Source organism: Charadrius vociferus, unplaced genomic scaffold (genome assembly GCF_000708025.1).
Source record: "Charadrius vociferus isolate BGI_N301 unplaced genomic scaffold, ASM70802v2 scaffold2434, whole genome shotgun sequence".
In the NCBI taxonomy this organism is placed as follows: domain Eukaryota; kingdom Metazoa; phylum Chordata; class Aves; order Charadriiformes; family Charadriidae; genus Charadrius; species Charadrius vociferus.
The window spans coordinates 1-368 of record NW_009648028.1 but is presented as its reverse complement, the minus strand read 5'-3'; the positions used below and the strand labels follow the sequence as shown (position 1 = coordinate 368).

The following is a 368-nucleotide window of genomic DNA, read 5'->3' as shown; positions in this document are numbered from 1 at the left end:
GAAGGGGACCTTCCGGGACACCTACATCCCCACCATCGAGGACACCTACCGCCAGGTCATCAGCTGCGACAAGAGCGTCTGCACCCTGCAGATCACCGACACCACCGGCAGCCACCAGTTCCCGGCCATGCAGCGCCTCTCCATCTCCAAGGGCCATGCCTTCATCCTGGTCTTCTCCGTCACCAGCAAGCAGTCCCTGGAGGAGCTGAAGCCCATCTACCAGCAGATCGTGCAGATCAAGGGCAGCGTGGAGAGCATCCCCATCATGCTGGTGGGCAACAAGTGCGACGAGACCCAGCGGGAGGTGGAGAGCAGAGAGGGGGAGGCCATGGCCAAGGAGTGGAAATGCGCCTTCATGGAGACCTCGG

The 368-nt window shown here is 62.2% G+C and overlaps 1 protein-coding gene across 1 annotated transcript in view; it reads left to right on the top strand.

Annotated features, from left to right (window-relative positions):
• The window catches only part of DIRAS1 (DIRAS family, GTP-binding RAS-like 1), a gene marked incomplete at its 3' end in the record, with an annotated part of 5655 nt that extends 5291 nt beyond the window's left edge, over positions 1-364 (top strand). The window contains exon 2 of the mRNA XM_009883518.1: positions 5-364. Coding sequence (XP_009881820.1) covers positions 5-364 — 360 coding nt within the window. The remainder of the gene's footprint in view (positions 1-4) is intronic.
• Between the last annotated feature and the right edge of the window lie 4 nt (positions 365-368).